At 43.7% G+C, this 24,892-nt stretch overlaps 1 protein-coding gene across 1 annotated transcript in view; it reads right to left on the minus strand.

Annotated features, from left to right (window-relative positions):
* Nucleotides 1-24,892, minus strand: part of GPC4 (glypican 4) — a 196,965-nt gene that overhangs the window by 65,122 nt on the left and 106,951 nt on the right. Inside the window, exon 3 of the mRNA XM_085607899.1 lies at nt 369-760. Within this exon, the coding sequence (XP_085464025.1) occupies nt 369-760 (392 nt within the window). The remainder of the gene's footprint in view (nt 1-368; nt 761-24,892) is intronic.

Here is a 24,892-nt window from a genome sequence, read left to right on the forward strand (position 1 = left end):
CACACACACCCGTACAAAAAACATTTAACTATGAGTGTGAATTTGCACTCAAAAATAAAAACGCGGATAATCCTCAGGAATACAGGAGTTTTTGTATAATCATTGAATTAGAAACGTCCAATCTGTATTTTTGCCTGCTCTATGTTTTTTTTCTCATTAGACAACCAATTCACAGGGCGCTACTGGCCACATCTGAAGCACCAACAGAATATTTAGATAAGACTCTTGGCACTGTGTATTAAATAAGCAATCAAACACCAATATCTGTTCAAAACAAAAGGTAAACCAACTTGTTTTTCTTGCTGTAACCAAGCCATTAGATGCTAACTGATGGTCACATCTTAAAAAATGCCTCAAACTTTTCTTACCGCAGATACTTTGCTGACCACATCCCTTGCAACCGCAAGCCCCTGTGCAAATGTGCGCGCTGCCACAAACGACCGAGTCACTTGAAGTTTCAACTTGCGGGGAACATCTCCAAAGGGTTTCAGCTGATCCGTATACTTGCTGACACATTCCAGGTATTCCTCTGAAAAAACGTAGTCTTGGTTCACAAGCTGGAACATGCGCTCCAACAGCCGGGCCCAGAAGTCATTCAGCGTATCCTCGAGATTAACACTTCCACCCACATAGTATCGCTTAAGTTCGACGAACAGATCCTTAAATAGAGCTGCGTTTTGTGTGTATAAACGTCCATATGTCTTTACAAACATCTCGTTCAAAGATTTTTCTGCATTCTCCAGGAGTTCTTTGAAAAATTCTGAAAGAAACAGAATAATTGCTTATTAAATCCAGTAAATTCAAAACTATCGTAAATGCACTCTAAATTCACAGTGAGTGTCCTTAATAAATAGGTTATGGTTCAGTGGCGGCCAACACAATGAAGAGGTGGTGTGTCGGGTAAAAGGAGTGCGGGGGGTTAATACCGGCTGCATCGCTCCTCGGTGTTCTGCTGCTTCCTGGTCCCAGCGGACACACGAACAGCAGCAGCGACTCCCTGTGCAATCCCGGCACTGCTCTCATGCTATGAGAGCAGCACAGGGATTGGCCTGAGCAGGCTGCTCCGACGCTCCATTCAGGACAGGCAGTCTGTGTTGTTTCTCCACTCGGCTGCTCAATACAGCCCGGTTGGAGAAACCGAAGTGTGCATGTTGTTTGGCCGGCCAAACACACATCCGCACTTATAAGTGCAAAAACCAGACCTCCTCCGCCCTCCTAAGACCTCGGCCCCACCCCTCCCTGCTCATGCTGGCTCAGAGTCAGCAAATGAAAATTAGAACGATTATAGTATATTGTTTTATTTTCCACCTTCTGGCTCTGAGACAGTGGGGCGACACTCCTCCGCCATTGCGAAGGAGCCGCCCCCGTCATAGCTCCGGGTCAAATGGTTCATGAAAGTTAACAAATGTCCAAAGACTTTCCTAGACAATTACTTAGTAATTTACTGATATTCAGCACACAGCAACAATGCTATTGAAGCCGTGCATTCATTAATATCAAATAAGAAAAAAACATCATCCACATCAGACCAGGCCCAATCACATCCGATCTAAGAAAGGCCTGAAGAGCATCCGTTTTACCCATCACCGACTACAGGGATTTATAAGACGTTCCAAATAAAGAGGTGCACAACAAGCAGATGCCCATACTTCTACTAAGAGTGCACCACAAAACCCCTACCTAGATGAAGCGCACATAAAATAGCAGTCATGAATGGTTTGGAGAGGACCAAAGGTGTATTGGCCTTCATGTGTAGTGTAAAACCACAGGTCCCATCTTCATAGTGGGCAATCAACGGTGTTGGAGTGTTCTTTCAGGCAGTCTAGCACTGCCACAGAGGCCAGATTGAAAGGTAAACTGTGTGAGATGTGTTTTTGGTCCCATCATGGGCGCTAGGACCAAAAAACAAAACAAAAAATACTATTCAGTGTGACTCTTCAGTCGGGTGAAGTCTGGTTCCAGTGGCACAGTGACCACGGGTTCCACGTCTGGACATACCCCTAGCCACTTACAGGGTCGTACGTTTCATTTTACTTTTGACCTTTCTAAAGGTGCCTCCACTTTAATGCAATCAGCAGATGGTGAAAATAAGTGCCTCAAATTTTTGTCATAATCTCATTTCCTGTTTCCAAATATTTTCGTAAATGTACCACTTCCACTGCTCTGCCACCTTTGGACATGTTCTGTCAACTCAACATGATGTGTAACATGCTAGGAAAGTTTTATTCTGTAATGGAAACCACTAGTTACATGACATCCTGAACTGCTCCCTGCAGACCGATATTAAATAACTAATTTCGAATATTACAATCCTTCGATTTGTGATCATGTTTAAGGGGCTAATACAGTCGCAAGAAAAAAACTCGAGCCAGGTTCGCATTTTAACTCAGTTCAGATGTATGAGGAAAGCCAAAGTTCAGTTTTAACCCATTAAAGCATTCCAGTAAAAACAAAGAAAGACTAACAGAGGCCATGTTCACGAAAACTAAAACACATTCTTGGAGTTCCTCATTAGCAGACCTGGGAGGTTTGCTGGTTGACTTAGCTGTGCAGAGAGGCTCTCTCAATCCTGCACAACAGGAATGATGCAGGGCAGGAAAGGTTTATTTCCAAACGCCGCCATGTTCTCTGTCCAACATCAGCGCGGGCCTCACTCCAGTTCCCATGACTGCCATTTCCTGTCTAGGGAGATTATTTCGGATCTCTGGTTGAACATTAACCCCGTCGGTTACATTCATTTCTAGTTCACTTAACTGCTTTCATTGTTCACTTCCTCGAGATTTCTTTTCTTCTTTTCACTCTTTAAAGCGAGGCAAGGAATGCAGCATGTTTAACTAACTATTAATTAGACTCTAAGTGGTGTTTAGTTCAGAACCATTAGTATACGCGAGCATCGCCAAAACCGGAGTCACAAAATGACTAGGAGCTATTTCACTCTAAAATGCTACCCTAATTTTTTTTTACCTCCTGTCACTCCTACCAAACATCCACACAAACAAACACACCAAACACATGCCAGCAGCCTTACTTCTTTCAGAAATGGTTACTAATTGGAGTTTTACATTCTCTCGCTCACTTTTTTGCTCACCAAACTTCGTACATCAAGGTAGCACAGATTATTATTCAGAGGCCCTCTTTTTTTTTTTTTTTTTACAAAACACCTTTAGTTTCTTCTAAAAGTGCTCGTGTTTGGTGCAAACAAAGTGCGCATACATGGATTACTTTCTCATTTTACAACTCTGTAAAACCTCCTCTACATTTGTGCGCAAACAATCAGCAATATTAAATCAGTATGTCAACAGAATTCTTGTGGAGAAGCTGTCACACGCGAGCATTTCTCACGGATGACAAATCATGCTCGGCTGCTCCCGCTGGACACAAAGGCGCTGTAGAAGTCGGGGAGGCACAGTACGCTGCTTGCAGCCAATGGGGATTAATTTCATTTACAACACCAATTGCGTCACAGACATCTGTGGGCTGGTGTAACTGGAGAGAACGGCAACCTAAACGAACATTTGGCAAGAAAAATCGAGCAACCCTTAAAACACGATGGTTTTCTTGCAGAACGTCTACATTCTTCTTCCACGACGCATGCACCTGGTTGTTTTTCTACCCCTACCAAAATCCATAATAAAAAAATAATATATAACGGTTCTGTCTTAAAAAATCGGTATAAAGGCACATTTTCGCTACGTATCACTAAAGGGGCACTCACTTACCAAATTAAACCAAACCTTTCACAAGTACAGAATGGGCAACGAAAACGTATGATTATTTTAAGTTTGGCGAGGGTCACTGGGAGGAGTAAAAGCTGTTTGGGCGAGGGTCTCGACCCATAACCCCAAAATAACAAAACTTTATATTGACATTTCCAGTAGCATTTTTCCCTCCATTAGAGGCAAGTACTACGTTTCACAAGGAGTTAGAGGTCACTCAGTTTGAGACCCATTTTGGAATACTGTCAATTTGTGCAACGTTTTTCCCTAATGCCTATGACCTGAGCAAAAAAATATGAAGGTAAAAATTGTAATTTGTGTGACACAAAATTAAAATTCCATACTGTGCATTTTAATGGCTGGAGCTCTATACAATTTAAAAAAGTTCAGGCTCAGTTTTAGGGAAGACTGGATTTGTGGGTCATTTTTTAAGCGGGCCCATACCCATTCAAAACTCCATGGAAGAGTTTTTCTCACAAAAAAGAATTAGGCATGGTGTAGAAGGAGCAACATAATTTGGCCATTGGATTCGAAGATCAACCAACATTTGCACATTCATATGAGAGATCAAGCTAATTTTCAGAATCTTCTTACATAGATCACAAAAAAGTATACTGGGGCATACATTGTAGCATGCTTTGGGCCGGATTTATATTTTGGCAACAGTGACGGATTTTCCATCCGCTAAATATAAATTCCAATACATCCTATGAGATTTATATTTCGGCGGACAATATATCTATCACCGTAGTGACAGAGTAACCCGTCCGCCGAAATATAAACCAGGCCCTTTGTCCTGCGCTTGCGCTCACCACAATGTGATAGTGTTGCTAGGCATCCTGTGTAGTTGTCACACAATACACGGTTGCAGGTCTAACCATGTACTTAGTGTGCATATGGTATTATTATACACAATTATTTCAGCATTTGAGAGTGACATGGCGAATGTGCGGTCCTGTAAACATAATACACAGAAGAGATAAAGAGACCAAGCTATGTCAAAACCCCACACAGATACAGGACATGCCTTGTACAGACCACAAAGAAGGCACACAGTGGCCTAACGTCTTAAGCAGTTGATCTCAGATCTGGGGAACAGCGTTTGAGTCTTGTCAGGGATGCTCAACATCCTGTGATTCTGGGAAAATCACCTAATCTCCCTGTGCCTAACAAAATGAATGTGTCCGTCTGCAACACAACTGGTGCTCATGTAAAGCGTTCCAATACATTTGGGTCGAGTTCGCGCTATATAACACCCCCCCCATAAAAATGTATGGCCTGAATTTTCCATGCAAAAGTCATGGCCACAACTTACGCTCCACATACATTGCACTCGAAGGACAGCCAAAGGCTGTGTCCTTCGCTTGCCACTGTCAGGGCAGGTGATGACTGTTGGCCATCATTGGGATCATCTGATTATTACACACAGTGCTTGGCAGCATGCCATGTTAGATGTGCCAGATTATTACACATAGAAGAGTTGGCCTGGTGGAACACATAGAAAATTTGACCTGGGGAGCTACAGGCTGAACTTCTGCTCAATATCAGGTGCAAGATTTGCTGTCAGTGGACTTGACTACAATCCTCCATAGACAACACAGAAGTCCGCGGGTCTACAACAGTCTACCTGAAACACGAGAGCCACGCACCAGCAAAATTAAAATATGCAAAAGTCCTTTTAAAAGGGACCAAGTCCCATCACACACCGAAGTGGCATGCTTCATCATCTGGGACCTCCCTTAACCGCACCTGGTGCGATTAAAGAGCTACAACTCCTTTATTTACTGTAAAGAGGAGGAGCTCAAGGATGTTTTTAATTGATGTAACATGGAGGATATAAATCTCCTGGTGAAAAAAGCTGCCAAAAGTGTAGTGAGAATAAGTGCAGTGTGTGAAACTGGAAAAGTGGTTTAAAATTGATTGCCAATGGAAAAATATTTTTATTCGATATCCAGTGGTATGAAAATAAAAAAGCAGAGATATTGGAGGAAATCGTGTACGCAAATATTGTAGGAACACGTCCTCTTAGGACAGTCTCAGTTATTTCGGGATTTGTCCGCGCAGGTCTTTAAACTCCCTTAGACCCTCTAACTAATTGTTTTTTTTGGTACAATCCTCCATAGCCTATACATCCATGAGGGAGTCTCATAGGTATAAAACACTAATAGAAGTGGCTATCGAGATTGCATCCCCGAGTAATAGTCAACCAGAGTGCAATTCCCATTAGAAGTTCAGCTCTGCCCAGTGACTAGTATCTGGCATTCCCAGATGCATATTTTCTGATTACAGGAATATTGGATCCAATTTTACAACATGCAAACTCTGGCCAAAACATTGCTTTGAGAAAAGACTGCATTGCAGCCTGTACCCACACATCTACCTCCACACAACCCTCAACTAAGGCAGAGATGGGCACGCAATGCTACCCCGCCGGGGGCCACCTTCTTTCAACAACCCCCTGGTCCATCTGTGCACAGGAGTCTCAGTAGACATGAACTACCTGCTGAGTGCATTAACTTCATGGATCCGGACATTCGGTGCCACATTCTGCCCAGTAATTCCAATTCTATACAGTGGTACCCCTTTGCATGGGTTTTGACTCATATCCACATATGACTACCAGGATGTTATTGCATGTACCAGCAACCACATGTTCAGTGTTTGCACCCCACCAGTACTGTGCAACTCTTAACTGGGGCCTTAGTGTATTGTAAGTGGGAGGGACAGGAGATTCTGAAACCAGCCATGTTGGAAGAGTCTGAACAGATAATAGTTAACTATCATCTTTGGACTCGACTAAACAAGTGGTGGTTAACGGCTATTCAGGATTGTGAAGAGGCAACCAGTGAAATATCAGTTATGCTCCACACAATTGAAGTTGAGCAGAGGCAATACAGAGCCAGGAGGAAATCCTGCAAAACAAAATAAGCCAATGCAGTAAAGTAGCGATGTCCGTCAATTCCACAAACCGAGACCTCCTAAGTATAATATATAATCTTGCCTATTAACCACTAGAACAGAGATTCCCTCTTCACAAGATGTAGCAAATGGTCCAAGCAATCGTGTGTATTTTGCATGGTGACTACTCGTATGTATTACACTGCCTACCAGGTTCACAACAACTCGCTTCAGGTTCAAGAAGAAGAAACTTTCAGGTTTATAATGACACCAGGGATGCGTTACAAAAGAAAGAGGGCTTTACAAGTGTGTATTACACCAAAACAAAAGATTGATAGCCAAGGTTCTTCCAACATTAACCCACCTTGCTCTCAAGATAGATGGAATAATTTCTTCCACAAGATGTGAAAATCCCAGTGTCATCGTGTTCAAAGTGCACAAATACAGCAATGACGGAGACCCTACATGAGGTCATCCAATAGGCCAGCAGTAGCTTGGAGGAAGCTACCCTAATAGAACCCTGCAAGTTTCCCAGGTCCATGCGGGACCTGCTGTTCGGTGGCAAGTTTTTTTAATTGATTTCTGGGACTTGTAGTCTTGTTTAATTCCATTATAAAACAGGGATACGAGTCCCAGAACAAACAGGCCGGAAAAAAACTGGATGGTGTAGCACATCGCGCACTAACTTGGGAACCTTGGCAGCTATACTGATAACTTTCCCAAAGGGTTACTACTGAAATGTCTTTATTCTGAAGTAGACTTCTCCCTAGCAAATGGCTTCAAATGCTAAAGAAGTTATGAGAAGGCAGAGGTGTGAATCAGAGACTAAGATACAGAGGACTTACACGAAAGCAGGAAAATGGAAAGCAAGAGAAGGAATTTGAGATGAAGGAAAAGTGGGTGAAAAAGAAGAGAGGGAGTTTGACCAATAAAAATAGAAAGAACAGATGTATCATAAAGACAAGACAATTTTTTTCCCCCAAACAATAATCTGTAAACGTGATAGAAACAGCAGGCCCTAGTGCTGGTGTGTAGCAGGAATTCTACCACACGCGTCAAGAGTTAAGTTAATCATACATAGGAAATGAGTGTTGTACAAGACACAAATTCTTTCTTTTCTTGGAACCTCAAGACACCCAAATTATTCTGGACATCGGACAAATTTAAATATTGATTTATCTTATATGGGAGGCTGGGGAGGAAGGGTGAATGAAGGAGTTGCTGGAGATAATGTATGATTACTAAGGACCTCATTACGATGGCAGACGACTGACCGCCGTCACAGCGGGAATGAGATCGGCTGACAAGGAGTTGGCGTTCCCGACCACCATATAATGATTAAATTGCTGTGTAGGCAGTCAGAGACTGCCTTTATCTACTGTGGCTTGTGCTGGGGCCCAGGAAACAGTGGTGCCTGCCAAACAGTGCATGGATATTTGGGGGGCATTACATGTGCCACCCAGGCCACTTTGACCTACAGAGGACAGCTTGGGGCCCCCAAAGTCCCTTTCCGGCTGCCTTTTCATGGCACTGGGACTGCTATGAAAAAAGGCAGTCGGAAAGGGATATCCTAATCCCGATGGCGGTGCCTGTGCAGGCACCACACCTATCCTAGGGTCAGGAATCAGACCGCCGTCCTGATGGGATCTTCGAACCTGACGGAGGGGGTGGTCCTAACCCTCTCCCCCCCCCCCCGACCTCTGCGCTCGGACCACCAGTATTGTAATCCGGCGGTCGGAGCAATTCCCAGGATGTCGGAGAACCCCCCACTGATGGCCTATCAGTGGCGGTCTACCCGACATTGAAATACGGCCCAAAGTCTAAATTATTGCTACCTGGGCGACCTAGTCTATACCACGGACCGTTTGATGACTGGGAATGACATTACTAAGAAACCTTACAAAATCAAGAATTGTGTTTTGGTGTGCTGCGAGAGACTTGATTGTTCTAAATTCAATTTATCTTCATGATTTCAATAACAGTGTGTCCATAAACCTAGATTAGGCGAGGAAATCCGGGTAAAATATGGACGTTGCAGAATAATCATTGCTAAAAATTTCACATTAACCCTTTTAGCAAGAAAATGTGCTCAACATTTACGCAGGTGACCACATTCCCAGCCAGCAGGAGTTCATTGACGTGTGGTGGCAGACAGAAGAAATGGTTTGCTTTCAATATGTCAGGATGAATCCATATTAGAAATGTACCTTCTTTCTAACACACAAGTTATGTGGCGTTTTTTTTTAACTTGGTAATGTCTTAATGGTTACTCAATGAATACACAAATCAAGCAAACATTGACAAAGTCAAAAGGTCTCAACTTTTGTCCCATTCTCTTTTTAGCAATGCAGTTTGGCAATAATAGTACAGCATTGGTATAAAGAGTTTTTTTTTGCCTAAGATGTGTAGGATCAGGCAAAAGGAAAAAAAAGTACAATGAAGGGGCCACCGCTGGCAGCCATCATTTCGCAGGCCTGCACATGTGTGATGATGAACCACAAGCATGAATGCATGATGGCATATGAGCATATATGCATCACCATGCATGCACATGTCTATATAATGGTACAGGCACCATTTAAAAAAAAATTCTGATACAAAAGGAATCATAAATAATTTTTAAAAAAATTGGATCTGAGTAACATAAAAGTACATTTGTAAGGTGGAGCGGCCTGGCAGCTGGGCCTTCTAAAAATATAAAATACAAAAAGAAGTGTGAGGGGACAACGGAAGAGTGGGTGGGTGTAGGTGAAGGAAGGATGTGTAGGTGGGAAGAAGAGAGCAACAGGGGTGCTTGAAATTGGCCTGGTGGAAGCTCAAAATAATAAAAATGGACAGGATGGGTTGGGGGAAGCAATAAACTAGTTTGGGGAAGGGGGGCGGAGGAAGCACCATGTAGCAGGCAGGAGCGGTTGTGTTTGGGGAGAAAAGCAGCACATGAGGGAGAGAGCTAGACAACTCATGCACTCTCATGTGTGCTGATAGATAAGGAAAACAGTTTCATAATTGGGAGCAGTGGAAACTTACAAGTCACCTAATCAAAAGGATAGTAAAGAGTCTATGCTACAGCAGCGGGACGAACACAAGAAGGGGAGGGACAAACACAAGATGGGCAAGGAAAGGCATTGAATGAAAAGCAAGCAAATAAGAGTGACTACAAAGGAATCCAATGGTAAGCAATGGGTTGGGTCCAAGGCAGTAGTGTAACACAGGCCCCCGCATCCCCCGCGGTGCAGTTGGGGCCCTCAAGCTCCAGGGGGGCCCCCCTCAGCACAGTTCTCTGGCTAGAGAGCTCCTGATTTATCAAGAGGGGGCCCCTCCACATACCTTGCAGGAGGGCCCCCCTCAAGTTTCGTTAAGCCAGCGATCCAAGGCCACAGTACGTTTTTGGTGCGGTCCACCAGCCAAACATTTTCTGGTAGACGAGACCTGAAAACAAAGTTTATTTATATCAAGCGCCTTCTAAATCAATAACTGTTTTCCATAAAAAGTAATTTTGCCAAAAAATGCAAAACTGTTAATGTCTGACAGTTGATTGCAAGACACTGATGGCTGATATCTGTGGGAGTAATTAAGTAATGCAAAAAATGTTCACTCTTTAAGAGCAACAATGATTGTGTGTGCTAATACTCTACGTAAATGCATATTTTTTTCAAAATGATTTAAGCACGACTTGGGTGGAAAACATTTTATACAATTCCACTTTTTGAACTTCGCTATCTTTCACACAAAAAACGGTCAAACATTTGTGTTTGATGACATCATGCACAGAAAAGGTGGCACGTTTTTGAAGTAGAAACTTTTTCTCCCCTAATATATATTCTCTTCAAAACTCAATACCCACATACTCTTAAAAAAATCTCCTAAATCTGGACACACAGGGCAGCTCCCCATAGTCGGATGAATGGTTCCCCCGGCACGAGCTCCGTCACCTTCACCATACATACACACTCCGGAGATAGTAATGACCTAATGGGGAGAGCTGATCCCCACCCCCCCTTCCGCCGCCGGGGCACTTTAGGAAGGCCCCCACATCGGACACCCCGATTTTAGCATAGCCCCCCCTCCTCTTTTTCTTCTCTTTTCTTTGTTGTTCGGTTCTTCATAGGTGCCACCAAGTCACTGTTGAGTGGCAGCAGTTGGCTTAGGGTGGGGGTGGGTGAGGGATTTCTTCTGATTTGTTATTCACCATATCAGAAAAGGAAGCTTCATAACATGCGTAACTTTGTAGGATCTAGTCCCAGACGGTAAGACAACTGTAATTGTACAATGGCTTCGTCAAGAGCGTGGGACAATGTACGATACTTTTGAGATGCTATGGGTATGATATTTTATTGTTATCTATTTTTAAGTTACTTGGTCATTTTACATATTAGTTTTTATCTTTTCTGATGCATTTTGAAAATGGAATGTATTGAGTATTTTTTTGTTATTTATGTGTTGTACTTTTATGGTTTCTTTTGTAGCCACAATAAAGGTTTTGATATGATATATAATTACATATAGTAAATATATATATATATATATATATATATATATATATATATATATATATATATATATATATATATTCACAGAAAAAACCATAGGTTTCACACATGTTATAGTTAGCGGAAATTTTACTGATAAAAAACCAATGAAATTGCCCCGTTATAGTTAGTGCTGGCAACTATAACTCACGCGACCGCAATCCTCTGCTGATGCTAATACTGTATTTAGACACTTATTTGCCCATGTCTTCTTCCATACATTTTTAGCTATACATATATTACAAATATTTTTTTTTATAAAGACACATATGTCATCAGCAGAAGATTGCGGTCGCGTGAGTTATAGTTGCCAGCACTAACTATAACGGGGCAATTTCATTGGTTTTTTTATCAGTAAAATTTCCGCTAACTATAACATGTGTGAAACCTATGTTTTTTTCAGTGAATTTGCAAGGTTTTTTAAATGCTAATTCCTAACTATAACGTGTGTGAAACCTATGGTTTTTTCAGTGAATTTGTACGGTTTTTTAAATGCTAAGTTACTTTACGCCATTCGAGGCGTGCGCGCCCACTTAACGCAGTGCGTTCCGTGCACGGTTTTTATCAACTTTAATAAGCCCTGTACATTTGGTGGCCTTCGGCCACCAAAAGCACAGGGGGTGGGGTCAATGTGGATAGTGTTTTTTTTATTTCGATTTTATAATTTCATGTTGCCAAAATATAGTTTTTTTTACTGATTTAATAAGCCCTGTACATTTGGTGGCCTACGGCCACCAAAAGCACAGGGGGTGGGGTAAGTGTGGATAGTGTTTTTTTTATTTCTATTTTTTACCGTACGCTTACCGTAAGCGTACGGTAAGCGTACTCGGCGAAATTGCCGAAAAAAAAATAAAACCGTTTTTGCTCTTGGGGGATGTTTGGGGACTCCCTCAACATGACTATGTGGGAGGGAGTTGTCAAAACAGCCCCGTAACATGTTTTTTGGCATCATGTTTGATAAATAACACTCCGTGCGAGAGACAAAATGGCGGACGCCGCTTCCTGGTTTCGGCCGATTCGAATGTTTACTAAGATCTAAGAGCCAATCAGATTCGCGCTCGCGCACGCCACCGTACGCGTACCGTAAGCTTACCGTAAGCGTACGGTAAGCGTACCGTAAGCGGGCTCAGATATATATATTGATTTAAAGGCTATTTTCTCAGAATCTACTGAACAGATTTACACCAAACCTACAAAAGGCACTTCCTTGACATAGGGACTACCTCTCTGCCAAATTTCTAGTAATTCTGTTCAGCCGTTCGGGCTGTAGCTCGTTCTAAAGGTCCTATGGAAAAATGCATGGGAAAAACGCGTTTTGGGACCCCCCTTTTATCTCAGCCCCCGCTTGACGTATCCCCCCCGAGACTTTCAGGGTAGGAGCGGAGCGTAGCGCCCCACCTATTTTGAGAAATTCGCGAGGATTCGTCGACCGGCGCCAAAGTTATTCAAAATAGAATGTTGCGGATTTCCTATGGAAAAGGGGTCCTAACTATAACTACCTACTGGCGACCGCCAGTAGGTAATATATATATATATATATATATATATATATATATATATATTTTTTTTTGAAGAAACAATCTTGCAGGGGAATGAAATTACCAAGTGCGTGAGAAGAAACATGGAAACAAAACTTATGAAGATCACGGTATCAGAAGCAATACCTCTGCACTAAAGTCAACAAATCGTCTAAAATTCACTGAAATGGTGAAGGATTGTTCTCATAACAGGATCCGATGTCCCGCCTGCCACCACAAACTCACATCTGCTTCTCTATGAACTAAAAAGCATGATCAAATTGAAATGTATGCCTCGAGTCTTCTCGTAGACAGTAAGCAGGACAAACATCCCAAATATGTTTGCATACGTGCTTTCGTTATTTGCATTATATGCTCATTTTGTGTTGTTTTTTTAAAGGGACATTTATCTGAACCTCTCTCTAAAGACGTTGAAAACAGGCCTTGAAAAAAAATCATTCATCAGCTATTGTCTGAGCAGACCTTTGTTCGCAGGGAGGGAAGGTGCATGTGAGAAAGGCGCCCCACCCTGCAGCTGGTTCCACACTCCGGCACGGTGACCCTGGCTGGATCCAGCGAGATAAAAAGAGCCCAGAGAAAAGAAACAGAACACCACAGTTTTGGTTTCATCTCTTCAGCAAACAATCCTTGGGCACAGTTTTCCAAGCAACTGAAAAAATGTCATTCTTCTTAATATGTGTTCACTTCCGACAAGGCACAAAGCTTGTCCAAATGCTCCACAAGGGACCAACCAATCTTGTTAACACACAACTCGTTGTAAATGAGTTTTAAATGAGTTGAACAAATGTACAGGAACCAAGAATCTAGCCACAAAGGGCAGGGAGTCATGTTAGTCCCTTTAAAATTTTTACATCAGTAGAGTGACGGTCGCTTTCATGTGATGATCAGACGACATAGCAGACCCATTGGAAGTGATTTTTGAAAAGGGCACCACACTTAGGGTGAAATTCCAAAGTTAGGGCAGAGTGAGCCCCAAGGTGGGCCACACCAGAATATTGCCATTTTTTAGTGAATCTGGGAGCAAGACACTAGGGTGACAAGACGTCCCGGATTTGCCTGGAATAAATAAATAAATTATATATATGTGATCAAGGCCATCTGGTGGCCGAAACGCGTAAGGGCGTGCTGTGTGGGTGCTGATCTACATTAAAATCTTTGAAGCACGATTTGGTGTCCGTGTGCTTCTTCCTCGCCGGTTGGAGGTGGGAGACAGCTGTTTGGATTTATATATATATATATATATATATATATATATATATTCTACTGGCGGTCGCCAGTAGTGATTATAGTTAGGACCGTGTTTCCATAGGAAATCCGCAACATTCTATTTGGAATAACTTTGGCGCCGATTGACGGATCATCGCGAAATTCTCAAAATAGGTGGGGCGCTCCGTTCCGCTCCTTCCCTGAAAGTCTCGGGGGGATTCGTCAAGCGGGGGCTGAGAAAAAGGGGGGGGTCCCAAAACGCGTTTTCCCCATGCATTTTTCCATAGGACCTTTAGTCCGAGCTACAGCCCGAACGGCTGAACAGAATTACTTGAAATTTGGCAGAGAGGTAGCCCTCAGGTCAGGGATGTGCCTTTTGTAGGTCTCGTGTAAATCTGTTCAGTATTTCCTGAGAAAATAGCATTTAAATCAATATATATATCTATAGGCGCGCTCCGAGCGCGTACCGTAAGCTTACCGTACGCGCACGCCGCCGTGCACAAGCGCGATTCTGATTGGTTGTTAGATCTTAGTAAACATTCGAATCGGTCGAAACCAGGAAGTGTCTGCCGCCATTTTGTCTCTCGCAGTCTGAGGGGGTGAAAAACAAAGGTGGAGAACGTGAAAAGGGGGCAGAGTGGACAGTTCCTGACCCCCTAGCCTTGGTCAGGGTGTCCCAGAAGGACCCCCAAGGGCAAAAATTAATTTTAATTTTTTTTCGAAAAATCGCGGAATGCGCGTAGCGTACGCGCACGGCGTAAACGGAAAAATTCCGCGAGAAAAAATTCCGCGAACTTCGCGTAACTATTCCGCGATTACGCGTACCGTACGCGCACGGCAAAATTTTTTTTTCAAAAATGAAAGCTTATAAAAAAAATAAAAAAAATTGTGAGGTAAGGTTGGCTCTTAAAAGAGCCGTTGGGTTAATACAGGGATAGAGGAAAGAAAGAATGGGAATATTATGAGCGTCTACAAACGTGCTGGTCTATCTTATTGTTAATAAGGGAAACACTGGTCTCCCCAAAAACAATAAGACCACAACACGTTGTACACCTCATTGAAACCCTCCGAAATCGAGGGTTAATGTCCAGAGGAGCAGAAGAAGGTGATGCTCCCACCTCAGAGGAAGGGCTCAGCTGAGCTGCCGATGATGTACTCGGCTGAGCTTCTGAGGTTGGGCTCCGGTGACTTACTGAAGAGTTTTCTTCAGTATGTCGAGCAAAGGTCCTGGGATGTTTATCCCTAAGGTGTCTCATCATAGAGTGATTTCCAAAGGAATACTTCTTCCTTGGATCTCCTCTAGATAAAACACAGTCACAAATTGTGCAAGTGACCAATGGAGCATTGACCTTTTTCTGCCCCTCTGGAAAAGTAAAATACTCCCACACAAAAGAATCCTTTTGTTTCCTCCTTCTCTGTCTGATGATGGTGCTGCTAGGCTCACTCTCAGAAGAGGTCTGCTCTGCCATTGTATCTCAATGTCAATTCAGCTCCTTCTCCTAGGGGATCTCAAGCAGTAATGAGGGGAATGGGTGTGGTGTGGGAAGTTTCTCGAACTGAAAGTAGTTTCAACCAATGAAAAGTGTTCTTTGTGGATCACATGACCTACCGTGCGCGCTCCGTAAGCTTACGGTACGTGCTCGTAAACAAGTACGCATGCGCAAATGTGACGCTTACGGAGCGCTTACGGAGCGCGTACGTAAGACGCACTCGCGCATGCACATTACACGCCCCTGCGTAACCGCGACGTTGCTTCCGCGCAACGCGCATGTGTGTACGCGTACGTCACGTACGTATCACGTAAGCGCACTGTACTTATGACGTACGGAGCGCGTAGCGTCAGCTTACCGTACGCGCATCGTATCATGTAAGCGCACCATACTTATGACGTACGGAGCGCGTAGCGTCAGCTTACCGTACGCGCACAGCAAAAAATGTATAAAAAAAAAAAAAGATTCAAGAGTTGTAGAAGATAATAACTGTGATGTACAACTGTATGTAAACATTAATTTTAAAAAAATTAACCATTCCATAATGCAGGATATAGTACATATATTATTTTATACATAGGTTGGATATTATTTTTTACCAAAAATCTCAAAAAAAAATTTGCATTTAAAAAACCATACAAATTCACTGAAAAAGCCATAGGTTTCACACACGTTATAGTTAGGAATTAGCATTTAAAAAACCTTCCAAATTCACTGAAAAAACCATAGGTTTCACACATGTTATAGTTAGGACATTTCACTCGTGAAAAACCAATGAAATTCCCCCGTTATAGTTAGTGCAGGCAACTATAACTCACGCGACCGCAATCCTCTGCTGATGATGTCAAATATTACATCACTGATGACATATGTGTCTTTCTGAAAAAAAAATATTTGTAATATATGTATAGCTGAAAATTAATGGAAGAAGACATGGGTAAATAAGTGTCTAAATACAGTGATGTAATATTTGACATCATCAGCAGGTCGCGTGAGTTATAGTTGCCTGCACTAACTATAACGGGGGAATTTCATTGGTTTTTCACGAGTGAAATGTCCTGCTAACTATAACATGTGTGAAACCTTTGGTTTTTTCAGTGAATTTGCAAGGTTTTTTAAATGCTAATTCCTAACTATAACGTGTGTGAAACCTATGGTTTTTTCAGTGAATATATATATATATATATATATATATATATATATATATATGAATTCCACCACGCTTACACGATCCAGTAAGCACAATCCAGTAAGCACGAGCCAGACCGATCCAAGGTTCTTAAATTAGAAATGTATTTCGGGCACAAAAAGACACTCAACAGCTCTTGGTCATATATGTATATATGTACCGTTTTTTGAGTGAGGGTCAGGTGAGCACACACAGTTTCACAGTGTTAAGCAAGCTCACATTTACACCGACCCTCTCATTACAGACAGGCTACACAGGGTTTACTTGATAAGTGTCTCCTGCTGTCAGGACTGGTGTCATTCATGCAGCACAGCAGAAGTTAAAGAGGGGTGAATCAGGATCTACAAAGCCCGGCACCCAAGGCAGAGATCACAAGCTGCCCTTAGAACAAAGTATGGGGGAGGGAGTTTTTAAATATGACATGCAACAGAATTTGAGGATATACACCTACATAGACACTCACACACCACCAATCCTCCATAGAGGTACTCTCACACCTAGTCAGTCATGCAAATAATTAATCACATTCCCATTAACTCACCTATGCAGTTATACACACACAAGTTCACTTACTCATAAAAATAGTACCACATTCTTACGCTCTTATACAATCACTGATACAGGCACACACTCATCCATACAGCCACTCTCACAATCACACACTCTCACATATACCCACTTATATACTCTTACACACATATATACTGCCTTTCACATATGTAGTTACTCACACATGTACCACTGAGATATACATTCAATCACTAACACACCCATACATACACTCACCCAACCATACAGTCCATCACAGATGCACTCTTAAAACCATGCACCCATAGAATCACCCACTTACACATGTATGCACAGAGTCACACACACCCCACCCACACAAACACTTAGGCACCCATACAGATACTCAGACAACCAATCAATAACCCATAGAGACACTCATATAGCTATTCACAAAATCATGCAGCCGCTTATACACCAACAGACAGACAGATACAGACATTCACACAGTTTAGTCACTAGTCTGCAGTAAGATACATTTAATGACTCACTTATAGAGTCAGTCAGGCACCTATAACATCACCCATTCACACACTTATACACCCACTCATTCTTCCATAGGTTTTTCCCTATATATATATATATATATATATATATATATATATATATATATATATATTATATATATATATATATATATATATATATATATATTAAACATATTTAAAATGTACAGAAACACACACTCAATGGATGACGTCATCGGTGATGTCATCAGGGATGTCATTTCAGATGTCATCAGTGATGTCACTGACCATGTCATGATTGATGTAATATGTGACGTCATCAGCAGTGCATTGCGGGGGCGCGAGCTATGGTTAGCTAAACTAACTATAACGTGGGAACTTCTAGGGTTTTGTACGAGGGAAATGTCTAGCTAACTATAACGCCCCTGAAACCTATGGTTTTTTCAGTGAATTTCTAAGGCTTTTTAAATGCCAATTCTTAACTGTAACGCCCCTGAAACCTTTGTTTTTTTCAGTGAATTTCAAAGGTTTTTTAAATGCTGATTCCTAACTATGTCAGGCCTGAAACCTATGGTTTTTTCAGTGAATTTCAAAGGTTTTTTAAATGCTAATTCCTAACTATATCAGGCCTGAAACCTATGTTTTTTTTCAGTGAAAAGGTTTTGTAAATGACAATTTTTAATGTATTAATTGTGATACTGATTTTTTTTATACTGATTTACTACATTTTTGAAACTTTTTATTTTTAGATAATTTTTTAATTACATTATAATTACATTATACATTACAATACAAAATATACTTTCTCAGAATGAATTACTTTAGTTTAAATACTTGGCAAATAGGCAACAGACTTTTAAGTACAGTAGTTACAGTTGTTGCAATGGCCAACCCAATTTCAAACACAAAGCAACATTGAGCTCAATGTGCATTTCTAGTTCAATGCAACTAGTTACTTTATGGATTACTTTTCTAACCACAGGACTGGATCCTAGATTCAGTCCTTGGACATCTCCTGTAAACAGTTGAGTAAAAGCGTTTTGGTTACAGTAGTTATTTTTAAGGAATATTATTGTATTTTAAAAGTTGACACTTAGAAATTTTTTCACATAGAATCACCAATGTTATCCTATGGCAGAAAATTCACTTAGCAGGCAAGTAGTGTTATCGTTACTTTTTTTTACTCAGTGGTGGATCCTGGATCCAGCACTGGCCTACCTCCTGTAAACAGTTGAAAGAATGTGTTTAAGTCATACAGACGATTTTTTTGAAATATTTTTAGTTTGTGAAAATAGACACAGAAACTTTTCTGCTGAAAACCACACAATGGATTCCTATGGAAGGAAATACAAGTTACTGGTAAATACGCTTAGAATTACCTTTCATGTTCAGTGCTGGGCAAAAAGATGCAGCACTGGGTTCTCTCCTGATTACAGGTGAGTAAATCGGAATTCGTAGTTTGGCTAATTTTAGAGGAATATTTGTACGTTTCAAAAATGGACACTTTGAAAATTTTCTGGTGAAAACCACACAATGGATTCCTATGGAAGGAAATACAAGTTACTGGTAAGTACGCTTAGAATTACTTTTCAGGGTCAGTGCTGGGCTAAAAGATGCAGCCCAGGGTTCTCTCCTGATTACAGGTGAGTAAATCGGAATTCGTAGTTCGGCTGATTTTAGGAGAATATTTGTACAATGGTGAAGGAAGGGGGCGGGGCCTGAGGTGATATGTGTGCAAACACGCCCTGTGGCGCGTTTTAAGTTGGGGAATTAATTCCTCTTCAATCCTGAGGTCCCCTGGGGGCCAACTAGCCCACCAGGTACCTCCAGTATGTGCCAGGGGGCTGCATTGCAGAGAGGTGTTCAGAGGCCACGCCCCTTTTTACAACACTCTGCAACGCAGCTCCGTGGTGCTTACTGGAGGTATCTGGTGGGCTAGTTGGTCCCCAGGGACCCTCAGGATTGAAGAGGAATTAATTCCCCAACTTAAAACGCGCCACAGGGCATGTTTGCACACATATCACCTCAGGCCCCGCCCCCTACCTTCACCACTGTGCAAACACGCCCCGTGGGGTGTTTTAAGTTGGGGGATTAAGTCCCCTTGAATCCTGAGGTCCCCTGGCGTCCAACTAGCCCACCAGGTACCTCCAGTATGCGCCAGGGAGCTGCGTTGCAGAGAGGTGGTTCAGAGGCCACACCGCGGCCTGGCCTCCGTTGCGGACCGTGGGGGGGTCCCCAATCCCCCTCACGGCCGCGCCGGCTCCCCGCCTCCTGCGGGAGCCGGCATTGCTTTTCCACATGGGGAGCAGCTAACATGCTGCTCCCCATGTGGAAAAGCAATCTGCTTTGCTATTTGGAAGAGAGAGCAGGTTTCCCTGCTCTCTCTTCCAAATAGCAAAGATGTTTGCAATGGCAGGGTGGGAGCCGCAAGGCTCCCGCCCTGCCATTGCAAACAGCAGTGTCCCGGGTGTGGGCACCCCGGGACACTGCAGGAGCCAGCCCTGGGGGGTGGCGGTCCCCAGGGCCACGACAAGGCTCCAGGAGGGGGGCCTCGCAGCCCCCCTTCCACTTAAGTTAAAGCCCCGGGGGTGGTGGTCCCCAGGGCTTGGGTGTCCGTATCGGACCCCCTATTTTAAATATGTAGTGCCCTAGGGAGGTGGAGGTCCCCGGGGCGTGTGGGGAGGCTCGAGCCCCCTCACACAGGTTTAAAAAAAAAAAAAAAAAAAAAAGTCCCGGGGGTGGCGGTCCCTGGGGCTGCGGGGGGGGCATGAGCCCCCCGCATACATTAAGAGAAGCCCCGTGGGGTGGCGGTCCCTGGGGCTGGGGGGCCCCTCTGGGTGGCAGTCCCCAGGGCCATCAAGAGCTCCTGGAGGGGGGGACGTCCATCATTTGCACAGCCCCAGGGAGGTGGTGGTCCCCGGGGCTTGGGGGGGCCTGCGGGGACCCCTGCATATAATTGAAGAAAGCCCTGGGAAGGAGGCGGTGCCCGGGGCTTGGAGGGCCTGGGAGGCCCCCCCACAGATTATTAAACAAGCTCCGGGGAGGTGGCGGTCCCCGGGGCTGCAGGGGGCCGCTTGCCCTCCCGCATACAATTTGAATAGCCCCAGGGAGGTGGCGGTCTCCGGGGCTGCAGGGGCCCCCGCGGGCACCCCGATATCATTTTGGCATTCCCCTGGAACCTGGCCCACCCGGGGGCTCATTTAAATGAAGCTTAATTTTTTTCTTATTTTCATGGCCGGATTCGTGACCGCAGCGCGAATTCGGCTGATTTAAAAAGAAAATGCTGTTTTGGGCCCTGGGGGTCCTTGTGGGACCCCCTGAGCAGGCCTAGGGGGTCAGGGTGTTTGTACACTGACCCCTTTTCATGTTTTTTAACCTCTTTTTCACTGTTTTCTTGTGACTCGGCTTTACCGAGTCACAAGATGGCTGCCAACACTTCCTGGTTTGGAGTGTTGACAGCCAATGAGAGTGACGCTTGTGCCCGGGAGCGTTCGTGAACCCTCCTCGGTGCTCAAATATCGATATTTTTCTTTATAAAATTTCTCAGGAACTACTGAACGGATTTACACCATTTACCAAAAAGGGCGCTGTCTAAACCAAGACCTACCTTTTTGCCATATTTGGTGTAATTCCGTTCAGCAGTTCGGGCTGTAGCCTGTAATAAATTTCCTATGGAAATTAACATGGGGAAAACGCGCTTTGGGACCCCCTTTTTTCTCGGCCCCCGCTTGACGAATCACCCCAAAACTTTCAACACACAAACTGAGTGGTCCAACCCTGTTTTTTTTTTTAAATCTTACGAAGATTCGTCAAACGGCGCCAAAGATATTGGCAAATCAAAAAACGCTTTTCCTATGGAAACTAGGTCCTAACTATAACTACCTACTGGCAACTGACAGTAGGTAACATATATATATATATATATATATATATATATATATATATATATATATATATATATATATATATATATATATATATATATATATATATAGTTAGAAATGGGTCTCTAGTTGGCAATGGCTTGCACCCTGTCCATGTAAGGACCCTTCCTTCTAGTCGTGGTAAGGAGATGCACCACAGCTAAGATAACCCTTGCTCACCCCCTTGGTAGCTTGGCATGAGCAGTCAGGCTTATCTCAGAGGCAATGTGTAAAGCAAAATTTGTACCGAAACACAGTAACAGTGAAAACACCACGAATGGACACCACACCAGTTTAGAACAAGCATTTGCAATGCAATAGGTCTAGCATTAGTGAAAGTTTGAGCTATGGGTGCTGCAAATGGTAATGTTTGTTAGATTTTTGTTTTTGGTAAAAAAAAATCCCAGCAGTAGCATAAGTAATAAAAGAAAATCCACAAAGCAAGGAAAGCGTGCAGTACCCAAGGATGTTACATGGGGTCCCTGTGCACCTTATGAGGCACAGTACCTCATAAGGTACTGCACCCTTAATGCAATTATAAAAACAAAAAAAGATTACAGCTGAGCATACGTTTCCATTTGTTTTTATTGGTTAATACATGTACTGAGTGCATGTATGCACATAGTAGTGTGGCTGACATCCAGGTGTGAACCTGGGTCACTCCGATGAATTGTGTTGTGGGTCTATCAACTTCAAAGTCTTTCCTCCTGTGACAGACAGCCTTTCAAGAGGAAAGAAGAAAAGGAAAAAAATAACATTCCCACAAAGAAGTACCTCAACATAAAACTTCCAAGTCTCAGACCCTAAATCAAATTTTGTGTCTGGAAAATGACTATAAGAAGTTTGAGACCCCAAAATGTGTAATCTACCAAGCAGCCAGAAAGACTGTGTGAGAAGAGGAAGCTCTGCAAGACTTCTGCCTGTGACCAGGACTGGGGGCAAAGGTCTGCTAGTTTCCCTGCTTGGTAGGGTGACCTCACCCACAGAAACCAACAGCACTTGCCATGGAGCCTAGAGCACCAACGCATATCTGCTTGCCAATGCCAGTGTGCCCTGTGAGGGAGAGGTAAGAGTTGAAGGGAGCGACGTCCAGTGGGGAACCATACTGAGTGGACTCCCTAAGCAAGGTGTGAGGGAACGACAGTACACCGATCAGGTAATTGCCTGTCTGCAAAAGCATTCTGGCAACTGCTGTATGCCAAGAGAGGGCTGCCGTTACATGAGGCATGTAGCGAGAGCCATGCATGAAGAACTAGGCCTGCACCGCTGCATTGTGGTGACCCAATATGCCAGAAGGGGCCACAGTTGAACTATTTGCCAGAGTGTCAAGACTTGTTACCTCCTTAATCGGTGTCCCTGAATGCCAGGAGGGGTTGCTGTGGTGAGGGCAAGTGTACCGGAGGAGTCTCCCCCTCAGTTGGGAGTACCTGGACAATGCTGCAAGCCAGAAAGGGCTGCCAGTACCAACACTGCCCGAAGTTCAGGTCGTAATGCAGAGGGAAGATTGGAGCTGTGACCGCTGGGCCCAGCCCGCACACCAAGGCCTGCACCTGACTGATTCGCCCCGAGGGCCATGAAGGACGCCGCCTCCGATGTCGCACTGTCGCTGGGCTCCAGTCGAGAGCCCGATGATTGAATCCCCCCCATTCCCAACCCCTCCCACATTCTCCACTGAGCTAGAGCAACTCCAATCGCTGAGACAAGCCTGTAGTGCAGCCAAAGCGAGAGACCATGGCTTGCCGAATGCTATTGTGTGTAGTGCAGGCAGCCCGACTTTTGTGGAACAGTAGAAGGACTTGTGAGCTGCCGTGGAGAGGGCACGTGCTGCACCACTCAAATCTTCCATACTGCAGGAGTGGACAAAACTGGAATTGGGCTTGTAGGGTCCTGGGGCACTCGCTGCAGACATGTTTGGCTAATTCATAAGGAGTCAAAGGGGAACTCTTGAGTACAGCCTATTAGTGAGCATTCCCTGGATGCGGCCCCCAGGGAATGGAGAATAACCTTCACCACGTTGTAAGGAAAAGTGTAGGACAAGGACTTGCTGACTACTAGAGCCCCGACCTCAGTTGAATGTTAAATTGCTCATGAATGTTCTTATTCCTTTAAATATGTAGAAATATAAATAAAATATTTATTTTTCTTATGAAAGTATTTGATTGGACATTGGTTTATTGTTCGTACTGCGTGCACTTTGAGTTATGAGTCATGTTCACTTACCTGTATCTACGGTTTAGGCCTTTGACTGCTTGTCCAAATCTACCACTGAGAGTCAAGTGCAGAAGGAGTACACGGCCCAGTTGCATCAGATTCGACAGTAGGTCAGGACCAGTCAGTAGCCCCTGCGTGCACCATGGCCATCTAAAAAGGGTTCTGACGGCATTCAAATTCAAGACAATATTCAGAACCTGGATTTAATACATGTATATATCCCATCGTGATCATTACTGGACCAGCGTTAATACAATAACAAGACCATCAACAATAATTGATGTAGGAGAGTAGGATCTGCACTTATGTTGCCTCCACTTTTTTTCTGATGTATACACTGGTTTCTGGCTATAGTCTGGCTGGGTCCCTGCTATCTGGCTATAGTCCGGCTGGGTCCCTGCTAATCAGGGCCCCAGTCTCTCTGTTCTCTCTAAACGACTTGATGTGCATATTAGATGCACTAGGGATTGAATACTGTGGTACCTTAGGAGCCCCTAGTATATGGTACCTTAGGTACCTAGGGCATAGGCACTTCACAGGCCTACCAGGGGCTGAAGCATGTATTATGCCACCCCTGGGAAGCAGACTCAATCTGACACCACAGGCCTGCTACTGCAACCTGGGTGAGGTAGTGTTAGCACTCCTCACTGAGGTATAGTTTCCTATATCTCACCATACACACACATATAAACCTATCAGCCACCCCTATGGCAGGCCCTATCAATCCTGAGGGCAGGGTGCTTGGTTTACAATGTGAGGGGGTGCCTCTGCATGAGCAGGACCCCACTGCAGCTGGCAGGGTCTATTCCTTGTGGCTGTTTGTGGATGCGGTTAAACCATATACTCTTAAGTGCATTATAACCTACCAGTAAATGCTAACTTTGGAATGACTCCATCAAAACATGTCGTGTTTGGTGTCAAACAACTTGGAATCATACCCCCACACCAATAACTGGTGTGGGAGTATGATCCCACCCTTCTAGAGTTGACGACATATACCTGCTGTGGTAACACGGTAGAAATCTCAAAGAGCCCTGGCATCACAAAATGGATGTCACCAGCACAGACACTGGGCTGCCCTCCTGCTGCTGACTGAAACTCGCAGTGGAGGATGCCCAACAATAGGCATCCTGTCATAGGGAGGTGTCACCACCTTCC

This window comes from Triturus cristatus, chromosome 5_2 (genome assembly GCF_964204655.1).
Source record: "Triturus cristatus chromosome 5_2, aTriCri1.1, whole genome shotgun sequence".
NCBI classification, from domain to species: Eukaryota; Metazoa; Chordata; class Amphibia; order Caudata; family Salamandridae; genus Triturus; species Triturus cristatus.